Source organism: Rhinoraja longicauda, chromosome 25 (assembly GCF_053455715.1).
Source record: "Rhinoraja longicauda isolate Sanriku21f chromosome 25, sRhiLon1.1, whole genome shotgun sequence".
NCBI classification, from domain to species: domain Eukaryota; kingdom Metazoa; phylum Chordata; class Chondrichthyes; order Rajiformes; family Arhynchobatidae; genus Rhinoraja; species Rhinoraja longicauda.
The window spans coordinates 23,327,689-23,349,677 of record NC_135977.1 but is presented as its reverse complement, the minus strand read 5'-3'; the positions used below and the strand labels follow the sequence as shown (position 1 = coordinate 23,349,677).

At 40.6% G+C, this 21,989-nt stretch overlaps 1 protein-coding gene across 3 annotated transcripts in view; it reads right to left on the bottom strand.

The window, feature by feature from the left end:
- Window positions 1–7,510: 7,510 nt before the first annotated feature.
- ccdc62 (coiled-coil domain containing 62) overlaps window positions 7,511–21,989 on the bottom strand; it is a 32,125-nt gene continuing 17,646 nt past the window's right edge. For 2 of the 3 annotated variants that reach the window (XM_078421696.1, XM_078421695.1), the window contains 5 exons: window positions 20,747–20,847; window positions 17,628–18,563; window positions 16,502–16,670; window positions 15,153–15,293; window positions 7,511–10,930 (listed from right to left, as the gene is read on the bottom strand). In XM_078421696.1, the coding sequence (XP_078277822.1) occupies window positions 10,913–10,930; window positions 15,153–15,293; window positions 16,502–16,670; window positions 17,628–18,563; window positions 20,747–20,847 (1,365 nt within the window). In that variant the 3' untranslated portion in view covers window positions 7,511–10,912. The remainder of the gene's footprint in view (window positions 10,931–15,152; window positions 15,294–16,501; window positions 16,671–17,627; window positions 18,564–20,746; window positions 20,848–21,989) is intronic. The other variant, XM_078421697.1, reaches the window with a different exon arrangement.

Here is a 21,989-nt window from a genome sequence, read left to right as displayed (position 1 = left end):
GAGAGGGAATGGGTGACGTTTCAGGTCGAGAAGAAGGGTCTCGACCCGAAACGTCATCCATCCCCTCTCCTAGATGCTGCCTGACCTGCTGAGTTACTCCAGCATTTTGTGATACCTTCCATAAACTAGTAATAACTGAATTTCTCTTGGATTCATATCTTAGTCACTCCCTAACACTGAAACATGTTCTTATTTTAAGTAAGGCTACTAAGACTTATTATGACAATATGAACAGATTGTTACTGAAATTAGTGGTGCCAGAACAGCTTCTTCCCATCCATTATCGGGCTTCTGAACAATCCTTCAATAAGCTAGGGTACTGGCCAGTTCACCTCTTCCCCATTGCCGACATTGGACTTTGTCTCTGGAACTGATGTGCGATAACCAGGGGTGCAATGCTGCCGGAACTCACCGGAGTGCCGCTCCGGCACCTCTGCAAAAAAAGCCAAAATAAACAGCGGGGAATTTACAGTGGCACCAGTGACAGCTCCAGCACCTCAAAAATTAGCACTGCAACACTGGTGACAATGCTGAGTACTATATTCTCCACTCTGAATCTGCCCCTTTGCTCTACTTGCACTTGAGTTTGACTTGATTGTCTTTATGTATGGTGTCATTGGATAAACAAATCAAAGCTTTTCACTGTACCTCAGAACATGTGGCAATAAACATAAAATGCAAACAATACATGATTTCCACAGTCAATTTGTAATGACTAACCTTGAACATGAGACAATCTACACGTGGGGGTGTTTCTGCAGGCTGTGCATTGTTACAGTTGTTCAACCCTGCTCTCCTTGGACCAGTCCTTAAAATGGACTCATGGTTTAAAAATTTGGAAATACAGTACATATTGTCTCTGGAACTGTTGCGTTATTATGCTGAGAGCTATATTCTGCACTCTGTATACTCCTTTTCATCCTACCTATTTTATATGCGTTTGGCTTGATTTATGTATTCTATTAACTGATCTGATTAGACAGCATGTAAAGCAAAGCTTTTCACTGAACCTTGGTACACATGACAATAGTAAACCTAAATCTAAACCTTAAATGCACTCAAAACATGATTTGCACTGTCATTTCTTTAAATGACTAACCTTGTAAGCATCCAATATTATCCTGAAAAATACTCAAAGTGCTGAAGTAACTCAGCGGTTATCTCTGGAGAACATGGATAGGCGACATTTCAGGGAAGAAAGGTCCCAACCTGAAAGGTCAGCTATCCATGTTCTGTAGAGATGCTGCCTAACCCACTGATTTACTCCAGCACTTTTGTCTTTTTTGTAATCCAGGATCTGCAGTTTCTTGTATCTCCCACATTAGCTTGGTCTTAGTTTATTTCCTATACAGTACTCATAAATGAAACATGAGGCAATCTACCAGAGATGCCAGACAATGGAATGAGCATGTAAGGATTTGCAAATGAGACTGCACACACAGCAAACACACTGTTCAGAAACAAACTGAATGTCATTTTAGGTAAACAGAGATTATTAGCATCATGAGAGGAAATAAATGTCATCTGAGCACTTGCAATGTGGTGTAAAAGGCCACATCATCAGAATTTGTAGGCATAAGCATATTGCAAAATTGAGCAAATGAAATGAAAGCAAGAACTTAAACAAAGGTGTTCAAAAGTTTGAGATCTAGAAACAAAGAACTGCAGATGCTGGTTTACACAAAAGGATACAAGGTGCTGGAGTAACTCAGCAGGTCAGGCAGCATTTTTGGAGACATGGATAGGTGATGTATTGGGTCCAGACTCATCTTCAGCCTGAAGAAAGGTTCTGACCAGAAATGTCTCCTATCCATGTTCTCCAGAGACACTGCCTGACCTGCTGAGTTACTCCAGCACCTTGTGTCTTTTTGTGTTCATAATTTCTTAAGTTTTCAGCATTTAGAGTACTTAAAAAGTATGATGACTATAATACCAAGAAGCGCTCACAATCTTTAATGATAAAAGGGTTAACTGAATAAAAATGAAACCATTCATGATTGCATGAAATTGAATGAAATGGGACAATTGAGTATGGACAAACTCAGATTGTTTTCTCGGGAGCATCAGAGGCTGAGGGAAGACCTGATAGAAGGTCTCCCTCCCTCCCTCCTCCCCCCCCCCCCCCCCCCCTCCCCTCCAAAGAGGAGCTACATTGACAGATGATGTGTGGGGTGTTTTTTTAAACAGAGTGATGGGTGTCTGAAATGGGCTGTCAGGGGTGGCATTTAAGAAGCTTTTGGACAGGCACAATGGATATGCAGGGAATGGAGGCATTTAGATAACGTGCAGACAGGTGAGATTAGTTTAACTTTCATCATGTTTCAAGATTCAAGATTCAAGAGATTCAAGATAGCTTTATTTGTCATCCAATATTGGACGAAATTCAGTCACCCACAGTCCAACAATAAAAGCATTAAATAAGCATTAAAATTACACAACCCCAAAAACCCCCCAAAACACAGTCCAACAATAAAAGCATTAAATAGGCATTCAAATTACACAACCCCAAAACCCCCAAAAACACAGTCCAACAATAAAAGCATTAAATAGGCATTCAAATTACCCAACCCCAAAAACACACAAAAAAGAAACATCCATCAAAGAAACATCCATCACAGTGAGTCTCCTCCAGTCCTCTCCTCACTGTGATGGAAGGCCACAATGTCTTTCCCTTCTCCTGCTGTCTTCTCCCGCAGTCAGGTTGTTGTGGTTGCAGGCCGCACCGGACGGTCCACAGCGGGCCAAGCCCAAGGCGAGTCCCAGCCGCTCCCGCAGCCTCCGAAGACGGCCGGCTCCGCCGATGATAAGTCCGATCCGGGGCGGGCGAACACGCTGCTGCTGCTGCTGTTGCTGCACGTCGGGGCGGTCGTGGCTCCCGACATTGAAGCCCCCGCCCAGCAGAGATTGCAGGCTGAAGGGCCTGTTCCTGTGCTGTACTGCTCCATATTCTATTGCAGTATTGAACCAGACTGAATATGCAGGTGAGAATCCAGAAAATACTGCATATTCAGTCTGGTTCAAACATCTTAGCACTGCACCCAGATGCAGTAAAGAAAGGTCACAGGAGATCCTTCTTCCCTGTGACTATCAAACTGTACAACTCTTCCCCCATCTTTGCACATCCCCAATCCTTTCCACTCGTCACTTTAATTTTATGCTTCATGAATTTTGTCGTTTTTATGACTGTTGGCAGATCAATTTCCCTCCTAGGATAAATAAAATTCTATCGTATGTATGTAGGGCAAGTTTTTTTTAACAACTTAAACTGAAAACCTGGATGGTGTAGGCTTTGATGTAGTTGGAATAGGTGACACGAAGTTGAAATATCAGGTATTTATTCACAAAATGCTGGAGAAACTCAGCAGGTCAAGCAGCATCTCAGGAGAGAAGGAATAGGTGACGTTTCGGGTCGAGACCCTTCTTCAGACTGATGTCAAATATCAGAATCACATTAAAACATTACCACCAGGAGTTGTTTCAGACTCTGAACCAGTCAGAAAACGTTTGGCTGAAAAAAATTCTCCTGGATTGAGGAACATCCATGTTAAATATAGCAAGTGAGGTTTTGGGTCGAGGCCCTTCTTTGTACAGATAGCTGGTGTGTTATGTTAAACAAAATCCCGAGACCTTCACGTTTATTAGGAAAACTAGGTGCTTGGGAAAAATACATTCTCCACATTTCCTTCAAAAGTTTTGTTGCGTTTTTTTGGTCTTTCCCAATAAAAGTACCAGACCAGATAGATACAAGTGTATGAGATTGCACCACCTTGTGGATACTGTAGGCATTAACTTTCCTCATCCTTGTTCTCCCTCTCCCACAGAGTTTGTATCGAATCCACAAACTGTCCTGTCCTGGGAAATCCCAAGGTTCCACTTCTGGTTCAAAGGTCATAATTATAACTTGAAGACCAAGCTGCATTCTTAAAGACCGAATATATATATCTTTTCAGGACGAAGGAAGACTTGCACCATATTGTGCTTTCAAATATTCTGGTAATCTGATGTGTTAGTCAAATAAATCAGTACAAAATCTGAAAATTGAGTTTAAAACTCACTCCAAGACTTGAGTAGCAAAATTAAGATGCAATGCAGTGTATTATTGATGTCTCCTTTCAGATGTCATATTAAACCATGGAATCATCTGACCTTTGAATTGGACTAATTTGAAGGAAAGCAGGGTATTTACTATTGTGTAGGAATGAACTGCAGATGCTAGTTTAAATCAAAGGTAGACCAAAATGCTGGAGTAACTCAGCAGGACAGATAGCATCTCTGGAGAGAAGGAATGGGTGATGTTTTGGGTCAAGACCCTTCTTCTTAAGTCAGAGGGCAGGGGGAATCACAGAGGGGGGAGCAGTAAGAGAGGATGTTGCTGAACCCGTGTCAGAGAGGAGAACTCTCCGACGAGAGTTCAGCAACATCCTCTCTCACTGCTACCCCCTCTGTGATTCCCCCTGCCCTCCGACTTAAGAAGGGTCTCACAACCCGAAACGTCACCCATTCCTTCTCTCCAGGGTAGATACTATTCTTCAGTTGACACAAGCAGAAACCATGAACGCATCGCTGTTTGTGGTGGCCAGCTGTAGACAACTCTTCTGCAAGTGACATTTCCAAACTACTTCATGGCACTTTTGATGCCTTAAAGGTTGTGAAAATGTAAGGGGAATACATTATCTTTTACAGATCAAACACTTGTACCTCAAAGTAACACAAATAGTAATTTGTATTTAATTTTAAAAAGCATTTCAAATCAGTTGACAGAAATGTAAGGGAAATGTTTTAGTAGAGAGTCAGAGATACTCAGGTGGGTGACCATGGCTTACTTAACACAAGAAACCATTCAGAAGGAAATCAATCTGAAAAAGGATCCTGACCCGAGTCGTTGCTTATCCACGTTTTGCGAAGATGCTGCCTCGGCTGTTCCAGCAACGCGTCTTGTTATGGAAACCATTCGGTTCATCTGGTGGGAGGGAACTATCCCATTGGCCCTATTCCCTGCTCTATCCCTGTAACCCTGCAACATATTCTCACTCATATTCCCACCAACTCATTTTAATTCTTCTGCCACTTACCCTTGCTAAGAAATAATTAAGTGACAATTAATTAACCAGCAATACTGACAGAAAGCTGTACGGTCTTGAGTAGAACCTACAAATTCCATCCACTGTCAAGATCAAACCTGGGTCCTCGGAGCTGTGGGCAGCTTGGTCAATGTAGTAGGTTTAAGGGGCAGCTTAAAAAGAATGATTCATCTTAAAAACCCACTGTATTAACCATTAGTTAAGAGAGCTTCAGGTAAAACAAGACAACCTGCAGATAAAGTCAATGTCATGTTCTGATTCCCAAAGCCTTTCCACCATCTGCAAAAGTGCAAGTCAGGAGTGTGATGTGATTCTCATTAGTATGGTTTAATTTAATTTAGAGATACAGGGTGGAAACAGGCCCTTTGGCCCACCGAGTTTGTGCCGACCAGCCATCACCCATACTAGTTCTATCCTACTCACTATGGATAATTTACTGAAGCCAATTAACCTACAAACCTGCACATCTTTGGCATGTGGGAGAAAACCAGAGCACCGGCAGAAAAGCCACGCAGTCGCAGGGAGAACGTACAAACTCCATACAGACAACACCCGTAGTCAGGAATCAACCTGGGTCTCTTGCATAGTAAGGCAATAACTCTACCGCTGCACACTGTACTGTTGTACGATACAATTCTCATCATTTGTTTGACTGAATCTGACAATACTCCCAACAGCTCCACACACATTTACGACAGGTTACATGGCTAACTGTCACCCATTCAAGATGGAGCTGGAAACATGGCAACTCTTTGAGTCCTGCCTCAGTGTATTCGACTATGCTTATACTTGGGTATGATTGTGCTTATGGTATGGTAATATTTTACTGAATTGCATGCAAAACAAGGAATTTCACTGGGTCTCGGTATTTGTGACAATAAAGTGCCATTGAACCATTCCACAATTCTTTGCATTCCTGTCCTCACAATGTGTGCTATTCACGAAGTGCACTGCGATTATTCTCCAAGACTCCCAAACCACTACCTGGAGCAGTGGGCACACGGAATAATACCACCACAAGTGTCCCTTCAAGGCCCACTCCATCCCCACTTGAAAATGTTACTGGTCAATGGAAATGAATCTCGGACCACACTCCCCATCACTGGAGTACCTTCAACCAAAACCACAGCATATCAAGGCGGCAGCTCGCCACTACTTTCTCAAAGGCAATTAGCAATGAGCAATAAATGCCAGCCTTGGCAGCAATGCCCCTAAAATTATTAATGCTAGTCTTCTTCTAAGGAAAGAATTAAAAACTGCAAGGAGCAGAAGGATGTATAATTGAAAAGGAAAAACTTAAATAGTTTCTTCTGGGCAAGGAAAGAATGCATTCCATCTAAACAGGGCAATAAATAAACAGTACAACCTGGTTACTTATTCAGCACAAGCAGAAAAGCAGGCTGTGACCAAAATACGTTGCTGTGATTTCCTTCCAATAACCAACACCGTCTTACACTAATCCTCTCAAATGAAATACTGGGCCTGGTATCAGGGTAACACAAAGGGCAGTACAGTGGGCAGCGGTAGAGTTGCTGCCTTACAGCACCAGAGATCCGGGTTCAACCCTGGCTCTCGGTGCTGTCTGTAGAGTTTGGACATTCTCCCTGTGACTGCATGGGTTTTCTCCGAGTATTCCGGTTTCCTCCCGCATTCCAGGGACGTGCAGGTTTGTAGGTTAATCGGCATCTGTAAATGTCCCTAGTGTGTAGGATAGAACTAGTGTACAGGTGATCATAGTCAGCGCAGACACGGTGGGCCGAAGGGCCCGTTTCCATGCTATATCTCTAAACTAAAAACTAAATAAAAATTGCACATGGGTCGTCTAATTGCTTTACAACTTTGCTTGGGTCATATGGATGGATGGTCGACTGGGTTCCACCTACAATTAATCCCATAACATTTGAGACTGCTCAATGGTATTTCTACAAATGTTATCCCAGCAAAGAATATCAGGAGCTTGAAAAATATAAATGAAATGTATCCACATATATACAGATTTTTTTGTTTAACGTTATGCTAAAATGAACAGTAAACAATATTTTTTTTAATCTATTATTAGACTGGGAATTTTGTTCAGTACTTTTGATCTAATTTCTTCCAGGCCGTCAAAATTCAGACTATTATTTGCAACACAATCTTTACTTGGCTCTGGGGGTGGAAAATATATTGAGTTGCCAGGTGCAACAAAATAACCACACATATACTTCTTTTCATACTTAAATAATCTTTTATGTTTATAAAAAACCCAAGTACAAAACTTGCAATTACATTACTTCAAAATGAGTCAGTTATGTTTAGAAACTTTTAAGTGAAAAAAAGTTAATTTTGTTGTTAGAGTTAATGCTGCACATAACATTCAAATTAAGTATTTCGATCTTAATAAACTATAAATGTATTGTGCAGCTTGACTTCTAATAAATGAACAAAAGATACAAAATGACACATTTAAAAATTAAATACTTACTATAAACATTACTCTGTTGTTCCATGCAATAAAATATCTTCATAACAAATGTATGCATTCTTGCTGAAACCCTCAGCTTCAATTGGGAAGGGAAGGCCTGTGTGAGTTGACTTTTACCAGTGTTGGAAATGTCAATTTAAGAAGAGGCACAATTGGTTGCAGGGGATTACATGGCAAATGTCCTTGTAGTTTAATTCCGCCACATGATGATTACTCCACCAGCTCTCACACGTGAGCATTCTGGCAAGGAATCAGAGACACTCGTCCACACAATGGAGGCAGAATCCTCATCTTAGATTGATCACTCCACCGCTAGAGATAGTGGCTTGCTTAAAAATGTAAACTTACTACATTTGCTAACAACATGAGTGGATACATAAACATTTGATTCCCATCAAATATGGGGAAACTTCCAAATTTGAAAAATACAGATTTGTTTTAATCATTAATTATATTACATCGTTACATACATGAATGTAGACATGCAACTGAGGGAGCATTTTAATTATACAATAATGGGACCACCAATAAAAAAAATATTTACAATTTATACAGATAATTTTTTTAAAAGATTAAAATAGTTCAACATTTATGGGTTAATATTTACAGTGTCCTGTCCAAAGACAATACACCTCAATAAAAAAATCATGCAGAACGGCCATTTCAATACAGTATATAGCATACAACTCAGTGTGGGAACAATCTACAAGTACTGGGAATGTGAACTGGCAGAAAGGCCATTTAAATACAGCATAAAGTGTGCAATTCAGTGTGGGAACAATCTACATGAACTGGGAACGAATTCTTTCCACCCCCAGCACATACCAATCTCTGCAATAATTGCCTACTCTGCTGGAACAACACTGCTCCTCATCACGATTCAGCACATACCAGACTGTGGATTGTAAGTGATTAGAGAATCCAGTTTGAGTTTGACGTGCTGCCTTTGCGTCCACTGGTCTGCCAGCTACCTATCCTCTTATGTACGGTCCGATATTTGGACAGGAGATCAGTGGGCTTATTGTGGATGTTTTTTTTGGCTGGAAAGTCTACAACCAGGGGTTGCTCTCTCAGGACTGCCTGTTTAGATCTAACAAATCTCTTTACAGAGGATTCTTATTCACTGCCAGCTAATTGTGGAGCATAGTTGTTGAGTATATTCAAGATCAAAATCTATAAGCCTTTGGAATCTAAGGGAGCCAAGAGATATGATTGGAGTTGAGTTTAGCTGAAAGATTGCCCATGATGCAGTTGAATGCCATAACATCCTCAAGGGACAAATGCTTCTGTTTGGGCTCTGATATTTTGTAAAACAGCAAACATATTTCAATGCAAATATCAACTTTCAGGAGTTTAAAATATGGATGGAAAAGTAATTACTCCAGAGAGTAAGCATAACTAGTGGGTCCAATGATAAATTACCAATAAACTCTTGTCAGAGCAAACAAATTATTGCAATCATTTAATTTAGCTGCCTTCCTGAATTAAAGAATCCTTGCTTGAAATTCTTTCAATGCACATCAGAAATTCTTTCATTTTGCTAAGTTTATATCACAAAATTGAAAACTCGAGTATTAGAACAGGTGTAGGAAGGAACTGCGGATGCTGGTTTATACCAAAGATAGACACAAAATGCTGGAGTAACTCAGCGGGTCAGGCAGCATCTCTCAAGAAAAATAGATGATGTTTTAGGAAGGCTTCTGAAGAAGGGTTACGACCCAAAATAAATCTGAAGAAGGGTTCCGACCCCGAAACATCACCTATTCTTTTTCTCCAGAGCTGTTACTTGACCCGCTGAGTTACTCCAGCATTTTGTGTCTATCTTTGAATTAGAATAGGGGTCTTCTATTAAAAAAAAAAAGGTACCAAAAGATGCTGCTCAAGAAACAAGACTTCTGTGTACTTCTAGGACTAACAATCCACATTCTACCCAGTCCAGGTTGGACTATTCCATTCAAAGTGAAGAGGCACACTGTAGATCTGGAGCAGTCAGCACATTTCCTCCATTTACAGATGGCTCACTGAAGTTAACTTTTCATTTGTGGTTATGTTATGTCTATGACTGAAACGGATTACTTGAAAGGGAACGCCTACATAACCAACTGGTTTACTTATGCCTGGTGGAGTTCGATTTGCTCTCACAGAATTGTAAAGATTCAAACATCTATGATGAAGGAAAACCCTCAACTGCATTATCTTCTCCCCCATTTATCACTCCAAACAGTGTTGTCTGTTGACACAACTCTTGAGCTGTTGCCTCACAGACCCTGAGCATCGACACTGATGGCTTGTTTATGATGATTAAGTCAATTAAAAAATTAGCAGGAATGGAGAGTTTTTACATTTAGACATTTGGAATCTGGTTTTTCTTTTGGGGGGCATTTGCCACAAGTTGGTTATAAGGATTTTCTTATCACTGACTTAATATCAAGCAATAATTTATAGAAATGGTCATCAATTGCACTTTTCCCAAAATGTGGAAAAACACTGTCCTTCCATTTGAAATGAAAAGCAAGCAAGCAGCTTCCTTAACAGCAGTAATTCCATAGCCATCTCTAACTTCAAATAGCCCTTGCTTTCCCTCTCCATCCCCTCTCCCTTCCCAGTTCTCCCACCAGTCTTACTGTCTCCGACTACATTCTATCTGTCCCGCCCATTCCCCTGACATCAGTCTGAAGAAGGGTCTCGACCTGAAACGTCGCCCATTCCTTCTCTCCAGAGATGCTGCCTGACCTGCTGAGTTACTCCAGCATTTTGTATCCATCTTCATTTTGAAGTATTTTTCACAGAAATCCACATTTTATCGTCCAAGGTAGACACAAAATGCTGGAGGAACTCAGCGGGACAGGCAGCATCTCTGGAGAGGAAAGGTTGACGTTTCGGGTTGAAACCCTTCTTCAGACTGATATCTTATGATATCTTATCGTCCAACACTTGTCGAGGCAGATTGCACAAACAGTAATGATATTTTGTAGCTTATATTCAATTACACAACTTGTAGAAGTGGAGATTTTGCTCAAAGCGCCACTTGGAATACAGGTTTCACATGTCATGGTTAACATGATCAGTGCTGCGATACACACGTGAAAAAGTGAGGTGCACATGAAAATCAAGTGTGTAACTTGAAATGCTACCTTAGTTATTGCTGTGCACAAACGACAATTGCTTCTGTGTATTTATTTGCAATTTTCATATCTGCGTCCTAAAACACATCAGTATCTGGTCCATTGGTAAACATTGCATAATTGTGATTCACCTTGAAAGCTCAATATCCTTTCCTTTGCAGCCGAAGAGTCTTGTTTTACTCCGCTTTGCAATTTTAACTCATCAAGCAGGAGTAATATTTACTGAATGGATTTTTCTTAAACTACAGTGAACCGCCATCCTGCAAAAATAAAATTGCATAGTGACAATTTAATCAGGAAAGATTTCAATAGATTTCAGAATGCTGACATTTACAACATGTTGAATGATATTACCCCACCTGAATGATAAAACTTTAAATTTTAATCTGACCTATATTCAAACTTAAACTGAACCTTGTTATTTTTGCCCCAATACTAATCCTCCATAGAATATTGAACATAATACAGTACAGCACAGGAACAGGCCCTTTCCCCCATAATGTCCCTGCTGAACGTGATGTCGTTAAACTACTGTTTGCATGTAATCCATATCTTTCCATTCCCTACATATCATGTGTCTATTCAAAAGCCTCTTAAAAGCCTACCAGCGAGAAGGCAATTCTGGATCTAGTGTTGTGTAATGATCCTGATCTGATAAGGGGACTAGAGGTAAAAGAGCCATTAGGAGGCAGTGATCACAACATGATAAGTTTTACTCTGCAAATGGAAAGGCAGAAGGAAAAATCGGAAGTGTCGGTATTACAGTATAGCAAAGGGGATTACAGAGGCATGAGGCAGGAGCTGGCCAAAATTGATTGGAAGGAGGCCCTAGCAGGGAAGACGGTAGAACAGCAATGGCAGGTATTCCTGGGAATAATGCAGAGGTTGCAGGATCAATTTATTCCAAAGAGGTGGAAAGACTCTAAGGGGAGTAAGAGACACCTGTGGCTGACAAGGGAAGTCAGGGACAGCATAAAAATTAAGGAGAGGAAGTATAACATAGCAAAGAAGAGTGGGAAGACAGAGGATTGGGACTCTTTTAAAGAGCAACAAAAGTTAACTAAAAAGGCAATACGGGGAGAAAAGATGAGGTACGAGGGTAAACTAGCCAATAATATAAAGGAGGATAGCAAAAGTTTTTTTAGGTACGTGAAGAGGAAAAAAACAGTCAAGGCAAATGTGGGTCCCTTGAAGACAGAAGCAGGGGAATTTATTATGGGGAACAAAGAAATGGCAGACGAGTTAAACAGTTACTTTGGATCTGTCTTCACTGAGGAAGATACACACAATCTCCCAAATGTTCTAGGGGCCGGAGAACCTAGGGTGATGGAGGAACTGAAGGAAATCCACATTAGGCAGGAAATGGTTTTGGGTAGACTGATGGGACTGAAGGCTGATAAATCCCCAGGGCCTGATGGTCTGCATCCCAGAGTACTTAAGGAGGTGGCTCTCGAAATAGTGGAAGCATTGGAGATCATTTTTCAATGTTCTATAGATTCAGGATCAGTTCCTGTGGATTGGAGGATAGCAAATGTTATCCCACTTTTTAAGAAAGGAGGGAGAGAGAAAACGGGTAATTATAGACCAGTTAGTCTGACATCAGTGGTGGGGAAGATGCTGGAGTCAATTATAAAAGACGAAATTGCTGAGCATTTGGATAGCAGTAACGGGATCATTCCGAGTCAGCATGGATTTACGAAGGGGAAATCATGCTTGACAAATCTACTGGAATTTTTTGAGGATGTAACTAGGAAAATTGACAAGGGAGAGTCAGTGGATGTGGTGTACCTCGACTTTCAGAAAGCCTTCGACAAGGTCCCACATAGGAGATTAGTGGGCAAAATTAGGGCACATGGTATTGGGGGTAGGGTACTGACATGGATAGAAAATTGGTTGACAGACAGAAAGCAAAGAGTGGGGATAAATGGGTCCCTTTCGGAATGGCAGGCAGTGACCAGTGGGGTACCACAAGGTTCGGTGCTGGGACCCCAGCTATTTACGATATACATTAATGACTTAGACGAAGGGATTAAAAGTACCATTAGCAAATTTGCAGATGATACTAAGTTGGGGGGTAGTGTGAATTGTGAGGAAGATGCAATAAGGCTGCAGGGTGACTTGGACAGGTTGTGTGAGTGGGCGGATACATGGCAGATGCAGTTTAATGTAGATAAGTGTGAGGTTATTCACTTTGGAAGTAAGAATAGAAAGGCAGATTATTATCTGAATGGTGTCAAGTTAGGAGGAGGGGGAGTTCAACGAGATCTGGGTGTCCTAGTGCATCAGTCAATGAAAGGAAGCATGCAGGTACAGCAGGCAGTGAAGAAAGCCAATGGAATGTTGGCCTTCGTAACAAGAGGAGTTGAGTATAGGAGCAAAGAGGTCCTTCTACAGTTGTACCGGGCCCTGGTGAGACCGCACCTGGAGTACTGTGTGCAGTTTTGGTCTCCAAATTTGAGGAAGGATATTCTTGCTATGGAGGGCGTGCAGCGTAGGTTCACTAGGTTAATTCCCGGAATGGCGGGACTGTCGTATGTTGAAAGGCTGGAGCGATTGGGCTTGTATACACTGGAATTTAGAAGGATGAGGGGGGATCTTATTGAAACATATAAGATAATTAGGGGATTGGACACATTAGAGGCAGATAACATGTTCCCAATGTTGGGGGAGTCCAGAACAAGGGGCCACAGTTTGAGAATAAGGGGTAGGCCATTTAGAACGGAGATGAGGAAGAACTTTTTCAGTCAGAGGGTGGTGAAGGTGTGGAATTCTCTGCCTCAGAAGGCAGTGGAGGCCAGTTCGTTGGATGCTTTCAAGAGAGAGCTGGATAGAGCGCTTAAGGATAGCGGAGTGAGGGGGTATGGGGAGAAGGCAGGAACGGGGTACTGATTGAGAGTGATCAGCCATGATCGCATTGAATGGCGGTGCTGGCTCGAAGGGCTGAATGGCCTACTCCTGCACCTATTGTCTATTGTCTATTGTCTATTCCTCTACACTACTTCATAATCTCAGAATTAAAGGACGTTCTTTTGGGAAGGAGTTGAAGGGGAATTTCTTTAAGTCAGAGGATGGTGAATCTGTGAAATTCTTTGTCACAGAAGGCTGTAGAGGCAAAGCCAGTTGATATATTTAAGGCAGTGATGATACAATTCTTATTTAGTACAGGTGTCAGAGGTTCTGGGGAGAAGGTAGGAGAATGGGGTTAGGAGATAGATCAGCCATGATTAAATCGCGTAGTAGGCCTAATTCTGCTCCTATCACTTGTGAATCCTTCCATTTATCATGTATTCCTTCACCCCAAACACAGCAGCTCACACATTTCTGGATTATCCCGTAAATACACTTTGAAAATATGATCAGTTTCTATTTGTACAGTAAATTACTTTAGTATCAACGTGCTTTATGTTTGTATCCCCCAAGCAGAGGAAATTATAACAGCTTTCCGCAGTGTTATTTGAATGGTGAATGGGTGGCATTGTGCAATTTTGAGGAATGGAAAGGAAACTGGTAAGATTGTTGGTGGTAATGGCATCTGCACTGTGTTCACTAATGACCTCCAAAGAGTAGGAACAAGCCTAAACTGAGACCAGAGTATAACTTTGAATCAGAATTGATAAGACGGTGTCATTAAAGTCAAATGATTTGGACAGTGTTAACTTGAACTCTAACAATTTTCTTTACATTATTTTTTAATTAAACAAAACAATTTTTAATGTTTATTTTCCCCCAAGTAACCCTTTATGCAAGTAATTTACAGACTGTTTCAATTCAGGAGATTGAAAAAACTAATATCCATGAAACTTGTGGTTTGAGAAATTTGAGGCCATGTATGTTTGCATGCCTGGTGATGGGTTAAAGATCCTTCTGAGGATTAAATAGTTGTCCTGAAAGCACAGCAGTAAATTCAAACATTTACCAGCAAGCAGCTTTCAAGAGTTTTAATTGGGATGGGAATAAATTAATCTTGGATATTTATTTTCCTGGAACAAAGTGATCAGCGAATAGAAAAATGGCAACAAGAGCTTTGCCACCAAATGTAATAAAACCTAATGCCTAACATGTGAGGCAAGTGGTGACATATGATCTCGCAATTTAAGTAACAGCAATGATGGCTTCAACAACAAGCATTATCAGATCGGAGGGAATGAACACCACACTTTAATTATGGCACAGGCACAGACACAACACCAACCCATTCATCACATCAACCATTATGCTCGATGCTTCTATGCTCCAGTTATTTAGGTCAGAAAGACTTATGTAGAAATTGGGTTACTTATTCTCAAATTGAAAAACTAACTGTTTGGAGGTACAGCGCGGAAACAGGGCCTTCGACCCACCAAGTCCGCGCCGGCTGTCGTCAGGATCGAACCCGGGTCTCTGACGCTGTAAGGCAGCAACTTCAATGCTGTGCCACACCTAATGTGCTTGATGAATTTTTCCCCCTACAATGTAGCGCGTTTAGATAAAAACTTAACTCACCCTAACGTTGCTATTGCTATTGGCACCGGAGGACAAACCAAGAGGAAGCTGAGTGCTGCGTTCTAGGCTGGCAACCATCTGCCGGGATTCAGCTAGGAGGCGTTGCAGTTTACTGGTGGGTGAACAGTCCTCACGGTAAGCCTTATTAATATTAACAGAACAAACATTAGTGCACACTAGGAACTGCAGATGTGGGTTTACCAATAAAAGACAAAGTGCTGGAGTAACTCAGTGGGCCAGGCAGCATTTCTGGAGAACATGGATAGGTTATGCTTCACTTCGGGACCTTTTGTCTTTAGAGACACAGCAGGCAACCAACCCTTCAGCCCACCAAATTGACAACGACCATCGATCACCCATTCACATTTGTTCCACGTTATCCCACTTTCGCATCCACTCCCTACTTAACAGAGGGAATTTGCAAAGACCAATTAACCTACAAACTCACAAACTCCACACAGACAGCAACTGAGGTTAGGATCAAACCCGAGTCTCTGACGCTGTGAATCACCAGCTCTACCAGCTGTGCCGTACTGTGTTTTAGAAGACTATTCTTCTGAAGATGAATCCCGATCTGAAACATCACCCATCCATGTTCTTCAGAGATGCTTCAGAGACACTGAATTACTCTAGCACTTTGTGACAACAATTAGCTTTTATTCACAATACACATCTTACATAATTAATGAGTCATTTTCCATAAACCATGCCATTTGTTCTTACTAAAATAGGTGCCGAAACATGCAAGAATATGCAATTTACTAGCTTGGCAAGTTAAGTTTCTGAAATTTAAGGGATATTGACACAAAATGGTAATTTTTAAGTTGATATACTAGAAGTACAACAAAAATGTTGAACATTTGCTCTTCCCTTCCATTTTACAAGCAGGGAAAGTTTTAATTTCCGTAGCAATATTTCAGCGGATACTGGATTAGCATGGAGTTGATGTTTATGTAGGACATATCTTCATAGGGTACAAAGTCTTTTCAAATGCATTGCCATAAAGTTGAAATTAATTGCTTATGTATTCTGGCTGACAGTCTACACCCAAAGCTTAATCTCACCTGTTTACAATATAAGTGAAGTCAGACCCAATTTGCCAAGCATTTCAGAACTGTGGCAAATGCAATTTTATATCTCTTTTTATCACTTTATCTTTTGTTTCAAAATATACTGGGGTTCAAATATTATCCACACGGCTCTGTTAAAGTTGCCATTGTGTGATCTACTGGAAAATTCCCTCGTGGTTTACGTTTGTAAAGATGGAAATCCAAGTCAGCGGAAGGTCCTACTGACGGTAATGGTTTTCTTCTTTAGCTACTAATCTTCATTAGACTATAACAACTTACATTATTAGTTGCATTGTCCTCGTTGGTATTCAGTCTTGACGGTGACACAGAGTCACAAAGCTCACCATGGAGGCTGCTCTTTCCCCTCGGCCTTTCTCTCACTGGTGAGGAAGTCATGGAACGTAGTGGTGACTCCAAACCGTAGGCATTCAGGTCCAGTCTCTCATCACTGTTATTGGTACAAGAATAACATGAAAAAGGAAAAACCATGACAATTTCCAAACACCAATTTAACAAAGTTTTTGTTTGCAGAGCGAAGTCGAGCTACAAGGTCCCATTAACAGCCAAAACCAAAACAGAAAGTGCTGGAAATATTCAGCAGGTCAGGCAATATTCATCAGGAAAGAGAGTCAATACTACGGGTCGATTGACTGGTCATTGACTCTCTGACAATGAGGGTGGCAGAGTGGTGCAGTTGGTAGAGCTGCTGCCTCGCAGCGCCAGAGACCCGGGTTTGATCCTGACCTCAGGTGCCGTCTGTGCGGAGTTTGCACGTTCTCCCTGAGACCACGTGGGTTTCCTCCAGGTGCTTTGGTATCCACCCACATCCCAAAGATGTGCAGGTTTGTAGGTTAACTGGCCTTTGTAAATTGCCCCAAGTGTGTCGGGAGTTAATGAGAAGGTGGGATAATGTGGGACTAATGTGAATGGGTGATCAATAACACTGGTGGACCCAGTGAGCCAAAGGGCCTGTTTCCATGCTCTATCTCCAAACTAAAACTAAACTCTCCACAGATGCTGCCTAATCTGCCTAGAAAATCCAACATTTTCTGCTTTAATTCTTGATTTCCAGTAATTGCAGTTTTTTCCCCCCCATCAGTTCTCATATTTATTCTTTTAAGTTTTCTCCAATTTTCTCTTGCTTATTGTTAATGGTAACAAATCATAGAATAAAATGTCATAATTCAAGCAACACAGAAGCACCCAAGTGATCATCCCTGATACATAAGTCTCTGGAGTTTTCCAAGTTAGGAAGTTACTTTCAAATATAATTCTACTCACTCAATACTTCCCAAATACTGAGCTAGCACAAGTCTCTAATGAGTCAAATCAGGCACCAGAAATGGTGGTCAATGTAAACAATTCCTTTTCTAATTAATGTAGAGAGTTAAATAGAGTATCGCACCTCTTTTTTTCCACACAAGCAGGACTACCTAACCCTTGTGATGAGACTGAACCATCATTAAGGTACAGCCACCACAAATCTTTTACATCAACAGCTGGCTGATAAAGCTTCATCCAGTCTTGTTCGGAAATTGGACCCTCCTGGTCAGCTTCATTCCTTGCAGGGGACTGAGTCACTTCGTCACTCATTCCACGTTCACTCAATTCATTACTGTATCTGTCTTCCAGGCTATGACTCTCAGGAATCCTTGCAGCTTCTTTTGTTGATATGATAGAAGTCATACTTGGCTTTGAGCAAAGAGGGTGATGGCTGTCTGCTGAAATGCTGCCTTTGCAACGGGAAGAGGTGCCACCACTGGGACTGTGGTGATCAGAGTTTATATATGCCAAGTTGTCATGCTCCAATGTGGGGACATCACAAGAGCCTTCATACTTCCATTTTTGCTTCCTCGACATTTGCTGCAAATTGTTCTCTCTTCCCTGAGGTGAGCCACAATCATTTGCAGTCGTATTCCTGCAATTTTGCTTTGGCACCATGTATTTTGTAGGCTTCTTATTGGAATCATTGGTGTTACACTGAGGACTATGAGTCTTGAATGCCAGATTTCCATTACTACACTGATCAAAGTCAATAGGATAGGCTGCTTGAGTATTTGCACTATCATTCGAGCTGTAACATCTGGAATTGACAGCATTGCACCCTTCAGTGCCCATTAAGTGACCTTGCTCTTTGGTACTAATAGGAATTAATTCAGTATCAAGGTTCTGAGTTGAGGTAGCTACTTCTGTGTGTCTTCTGGTCAGGGATACCATTTTCTGATCTTTAGTTGGCTCCTTTTTCCATTTGAAGACATTTTTATGTTCTTGTCCCTCTGCTTTATTGTATCCATTGCTGTTCTGTATAATACATTTGGAGTCTGGCAGAAATCTACCGGAACTAAAACAAAAGGTACAACAGGAACAACGGTAAGATTAACTTCGAGTAGTCCCTTTATATATTTTTTCAAAATGTTAATACTAATGATTTTTTTTTTAAAAATCAGGTTCTGATTAAGGAATTATATGGGTAAACACAAAAATGTCACCTCATTTAGAAAATCTATACTGTTATGCTAACAATTCAGTGGAATTTTCCAACTTTATCTGCTTCATGATTAAAATGCAAGGTACAGAAACATGTAAAATGGAATAAACATCATTTTTTCAATTTGCAGTTTTGTTGTCAATATTCAGCATCCACCATATATTATTATTAAACTAATTCTCCATTTTTATAAAATGTCGTTCCAAATGTAAAAATGCTAATTAAAGTAGTAAATTCATCCCTTTAAATGCCCAATTCCTTGATCTCTAGCATTCAAACCCGTTGATACACAAGAGTGGCAACCATGCATTTGTCTATTCTACTATCAAAATTTTGTTCCATTGTTCCATTAACAACATAATTCCAAAGTTCATGCCTTAACTATAATTGTAATTATTAAAAAATCCAACGGACAATTGGCTCGAGTTTCTAGACCCAAAAAGACAAATATAAAGTATTGGCATTCTCAATTGAGTGAACTCTGCCAGGAATCACACAGAACCACTAGGAACTCCCCCTCTAAGCCGAGGATAAGATCATGCTTAGCCACGATCAGAGCCACACCAGCTTCAACGGGGCACAGTAATCTTCAGGATCTTTATCAAAGTGATTCACATTGATAGGTACAACACCATAGAAAAATCAGAGCAGGAGTCAGCCACTGAGTCCCATGTCTCTACAGCTTAAATCCATTCATACACCTTTACAAGGTTTTTATTTAACCGTTGGTGATCTGAATCTTGGAAATTTCCATTATCGCTGTATCAACTGCAGCCTTTTGAGAAGTTTCCCGCAGCAGTCCTTGTGTGAAAAATGTGTCCTTATTTTACATCTGATTAGACTAGACCTCATCAAGATTCCCCTTATTCTGAACATTACATTACATGAAACTTTACCTCGCTATCCTGTATCTTTTTAAACAACTTGGTTAAATCACAAACTTTGGAAAGATGGAAGTATTCAGAAAAGCACAAAAGAAACCATTCAATTTTGCCCAGTCCAATGGCAAGTCATATAATCCGGCAGGCCAATTTTTGCCGAGGATCAGATATGAAGACTACGACAAAAAAAATAAAGTATTTTGTTCTCTAATACATCAAAATGATCAAAGCCAAATATTCATCTGCTGCCCTCAAAATGAAACAGTTCTAATGAAATAGCTACTTCTATCCTAACATGACTTGGGAAACCATTCACAATTATGACATTAAAAATTGTCCACAAGAATGGACCCATTAACACAACCAGAAAACCAGCATTGATAATTATCTCACTAAAACACCACGAGCGGTATACCAATGAGGCATATGGAGAAGCATGTAAACTTGTCCACTGAAAAACCTGCGCCAAACACTATCAAAGATTCGATATTATGCGTTTTCCCCTTCTTGAGAACACAGCATGGTGGCGCAGATAGCAGAGATGCCGTCTCCCAGCTCTGGAGGCAGGTTCGATTCTGATTTCGGGTGCTGTCTGTGCGGACTTTGCACATTCTCCGTGACCACGTGGGTTGCCTCCTGGTGCTCTGATTTACTCCCACATCTCAAAGGCGACAGGTTTGTTGATTATTTGGCCTCTAAATTACCTCAAGTGTGTAGGGAGTGAATGCAAAGAGGGATAACATAGAATTGCTGTGAATTGGTGGTCGACAGTCGGCGAGGACTCGGTGGACCGAAGGGCCTTTTTCTATTTTAGTTTAAACTAAACTAAAGAAGAAAGGAAAAACTAGTCATGCAAGACCTATGATACAAATCCCCAAGCATGTTCATATGGAATAGTTTTCAGAAATCTGAACACCTGAACCTTCTGCACTGTTGATGCGAGTCTCAATGAGATTCATTACTTATCTTCTAATAAATAAGGCCACTTGTAACCCCACGACCATGTACGTTCAGTTCATATGTGGCAACCACTGCATATTCAGTAGTTCGTGCTAATTTCAGCGTGGACAGTTATGATGGGTTGATGACAGTATAGAGTCGAGTTGGCACACGAGACTGATATTTAAAAATACAAAATCAAAGTTGTTGACCTACCTAATTTCAAGAATTTTCTCTTCCTGCTTTTGGATCAATTCCTGAGAACTTTCAAGATTCAGATGAAGAAGCTGCAAGTCATGTTGTTGTTTTTCATTTACCTGATCACAAGAAATAGAATTGCTAGACCTCAAATCATTATAAAGTTTATATACAAGCATACAGACCTCTGGAAGGAGTACCGAGTTACGACATTCTAGAGTGAACTAAGAAAATAGTCTTCCTTAATCATCATAACTTTGGCTTATGAACACTGAATCAGTTTCTGTTTGGTGTCAATGATGTACAAATGCATTGTAACTAAGAACAATGGTAATATATATTTTTTAAGGTCAGTTAACTGAGAAATCATTAACTACTGAATCTTCATGTACTCAACACAGAACGGGTATTCCAAATGCTACCAAGATTCCTGCAGAGCTAAGGCAATGTTAGATGTAGGTTGCAAAAGCTCAGTTTTAGAGCCTAATTAACCTACATGGATACAGTAAGATATTAAGTTATTTAAATAAAGATTCAAGTTATTGACTTCTCAGAATAAGACCCAATAGCATGCAGTTAAAATGTCGCCATCCTCCTGGTGCCAAAGGTTAGTCACACTATTGTCACATGTTCCAAGGTACAATAAATAGCATTGTTTTGCATGCTTTCCAAACAGATCATACTGTATATACCATTCATAGATAAAACAGAGTTCAAATTCAAGCACAATAGATACAGCAAAAGGGAAGATTTACAGTGCAGAATATAGTTCTCAGCATTGTAGTGCATCAGTTCCTTAGACAAAGTGCAATTTTCTCAATGGAGTAGAAGTGAATCAGATAGTACCCTAGCTTATGGAAGGACCATTCAGAAGCCTGATAACAGCTGCTCCAGAACCACTGATTTGAGTAATAATTTGGTTATATTGCATAACAAGTCTTAGTACCGTTTATTTAAAATAAGAACATCTTTCAGTTTTAGGGAATGACTGAGATGGGAATCCAAGTCCAATGCTGGAGAAATCCACCATCCTTCTCAGTTACAGTTCAAGGAATGTAGCTCCTGCTGTTATAGGGCTACATAACAGCTCATCATAGATGAGCCTAAAGAACTAACCATTACCTATTTAGGTTATTTTTTGCACATCTCATGGGAGACAAGCTTTACACAAAGTTTTTCCACATATATCGCTGACCAAAGTAGAAGACATAATAATTCCAGATCTATCTTCTGTAATTGGAGTGCTGCATTGGAGTGTTCA